Raw genomic sequence first — 2500 nt, 5'->3', positions numbered from 1 at the left:
ACAGCCGGGAAGAACTATTGGATATAAGAGCAACGTCAACTTACTAACATTACGACCAGGAATACGACTTTCCCGAAGAGGATCCTCTGTTTGGACCACCACCCAGGACAATGGATCTATTCCCAGAAGCCGACCCAAAACAACAGCGCTGCAGAAGGGGCGGAGCGTCCTCCTGGTCCGTAGACGGTCACGTCACCCACCGCTCCCGAGTATACTACTCGCCAATGTCCAGTCTCTCGACAACAAGGTAGATGAAATTCGAGCAAGGGTTGCCTTCCAGAGAGACATCAGAGATTGTAACATCCTCTGTTTCACAGAAACATGGCTCTCTCGGGATATGTTGTCGGAGTCGGTACAGCCACCGGGCTTCTTCATGCGTCGTGCCGACAGAGATAAACACCTCTCTGGGAAGAGGAAGGGCAGAGGTGTATGCTTCACGATTAATGACTCATGGTGTAATCATAACAACATACAGGAACTCAAGTCCTTCTGCTCACCCGACCTAGAATTCCTCACAATCAAATGCCGGCCATATTACCTCCCAAGAGAATTCTCGTCAGTTATCGCCACAGCTGTGTACATTCCCCCTCAAGCAGACACCACGACGGCCCTCAAGGAATTTCACTGGACTCTATGTAAACTGGAAACCATATATCCTGAGGCTGCATTTATTGTAGCTGGGGATTTTAACAAAGCAAATTTAAGAACAAGGCTACCTAAATTCTATCAGCATATTGATCGTAGTACACGCAGGCGTAATACACTCGACCACTGCTACTCTAACTTACGCAATGCATACAAAACCCTCCCCTGCCCTCCCTTCGGCAAATCCGACCACAACGCCATCTTGCTCCTACCGTCTTATAGGCAAAAACTCAAACAGGATTAACCAGTGACTAGAACCATTCAACGCTGGTCTAACCAATCGGAATCCATGCTTCAAGATTGTTTTGATCACGAGGACTGGAATATATTTCTGTCAGCCTCAGAGAATAACATCGACCTATACGCTGACTCGGTGAGTGAGTTTATAAAGAAGTGCATAGGAGATGTTGTACCCACTGTGACTATTAAAACCTTCCCTAACCAGAAACCGTGGATGGATGGCGGCATTCACACCAAACTGAAAGCGATCTACCGTATTTAACCATAGAAAGAGGACTGGAAATATGGCTGAATATAAACAGTGTAGTTATTCCCTCCGCAAGGCAATCAAACAGACAAAATGCCGGTACAGAGACAAAGTGGAGTCGCAATTCAACGGCTCAGACACAAGACGTATGTGGCAGGGTCTACAGACAATCACGGACTACAATGGGAAAACCAGGGTCTACAGACAATCACGGACTACAAAGGGAAAACCAGCCACATCGCGGACACCGACGTCTCGCTTCCAGACAAGCTAAACACCTTCTTCGCCTGCTTTGAGGATAATACAGTGTCACCGTCGCGGCCCGCTAACAAAGACCTCCCCCCTCTCCTTCTCCGTGGTCGACATGAATAAAACATTTAAAAGTGTTAACCTTCGCTAGGCTGCCGGCCCAGACGGCATCCCTAGCCGAGTCCTCAGAGCACGCGCAGACCAGCTGGCTGGTGTGTTTACGGACATATTCAATCACTCCCTATCCCAGTTTGCTGTCCCCACGTTTCAAGATGGCCACCATTGTTCCTGTGCCCAAGAAGGCAAAGATAACTAAATGATTACCGCCCCTTAGCACTCACTTCTGTCATGAAGTGCTTTGAGAGACTAGTCAAGGATCATATCACCTCCACCTTACCGCCCCCAACACGTCCACAGACGATGCAATCGGCATCACACTGCCCACTGCCCTAACCCATCTGGACAAGAGGATTACCTATGTAAGTACGCTGTTCATCGACTACAGCTCAGGATAGAAGACCCTAGTAGCCTGGAAAGCTTAATGCTCCTCTGCGTACACATCGCAGACAAACTGAAATGGTCCACCCACATAGACATTGTGGTGAAGAAGGCGCAACAGCGCCTCGTCCACCTCAGGAGAGCTTGTCACCTAAAACCCTGACAAACTTTTACAGATGCACAATCAAGAGCATCATGTCGGGCTGTATCGCCGCCTGGTGCGGCAACTGCACCGCCCGAAACCGCAGGGCTCTCCAGAGGGTAGTGCGGTCTGCCCAACGCATCACCGGGGGCAAACTACCTGCCCTACAGGAAACCTACACCACCCGATGTCACAGGAAGGCCAAAATGATCATCATGGACAACAACCACCCGAGCCACTGCTCATATGTATATACTGTATTTAATACCATCTATTGCATCTTGCCTATGCCGCTTGGCCATCGCTCATCCATATACTTATATGTACATATTCTCATTCACCCCTTTAGATTTGTGTGTATTAGGTACTTGTTGTGGAATTGTTAGATTACTTGTTAGATATTACTGCACGGTCGGAACTAGAAACACAAGCAATTCGCTACACTCACATTAACATCTGCTAACCATGTGTATGTAACA

General features: G+C 48.3%; 1 protein-coding gene across 1 annotated transcript in view; it reads right to left on the bottom strand.

Annotated features, from left to right (window-relative positions):
- LOC120059733 overlaps positions 1–1814 on the bottom strand; it is a 5009-nt gene extending 3195 nt beyond the window's left edge. The window contains exon 1 of the mRNA XM_039008788.1: positions 1779–1814. Within this exon, the coding sequence (XP_038864716.1) occupies positions 1779–1814 (36 nt within the window). The remainder of the gene's footprint in view (positions 1–1778) is intronic.
- Between the last annotated feature and the right edge of the window lie 686 nt (positions 1815–2500).

Source organism: Salvelinus namaycush, chromosome 15 (assembly GCF_016432855.1).
Source record: "Salvelinus namaycush isolate Seneca chromosome 15, SaNama_1.0, whole genome shotgun sequence".
Lineage (NCBI taxonomy): Eukaryota > Metazoa > Chordata > Actinopteri > Salmoniformes > Salmonidae > Salvelinus > Salvelinus namaycush.
Note: the sequence above shows the minus strand (reverse complement) of the source record. Positions and strands in the feature narration are given on the sequence as shown.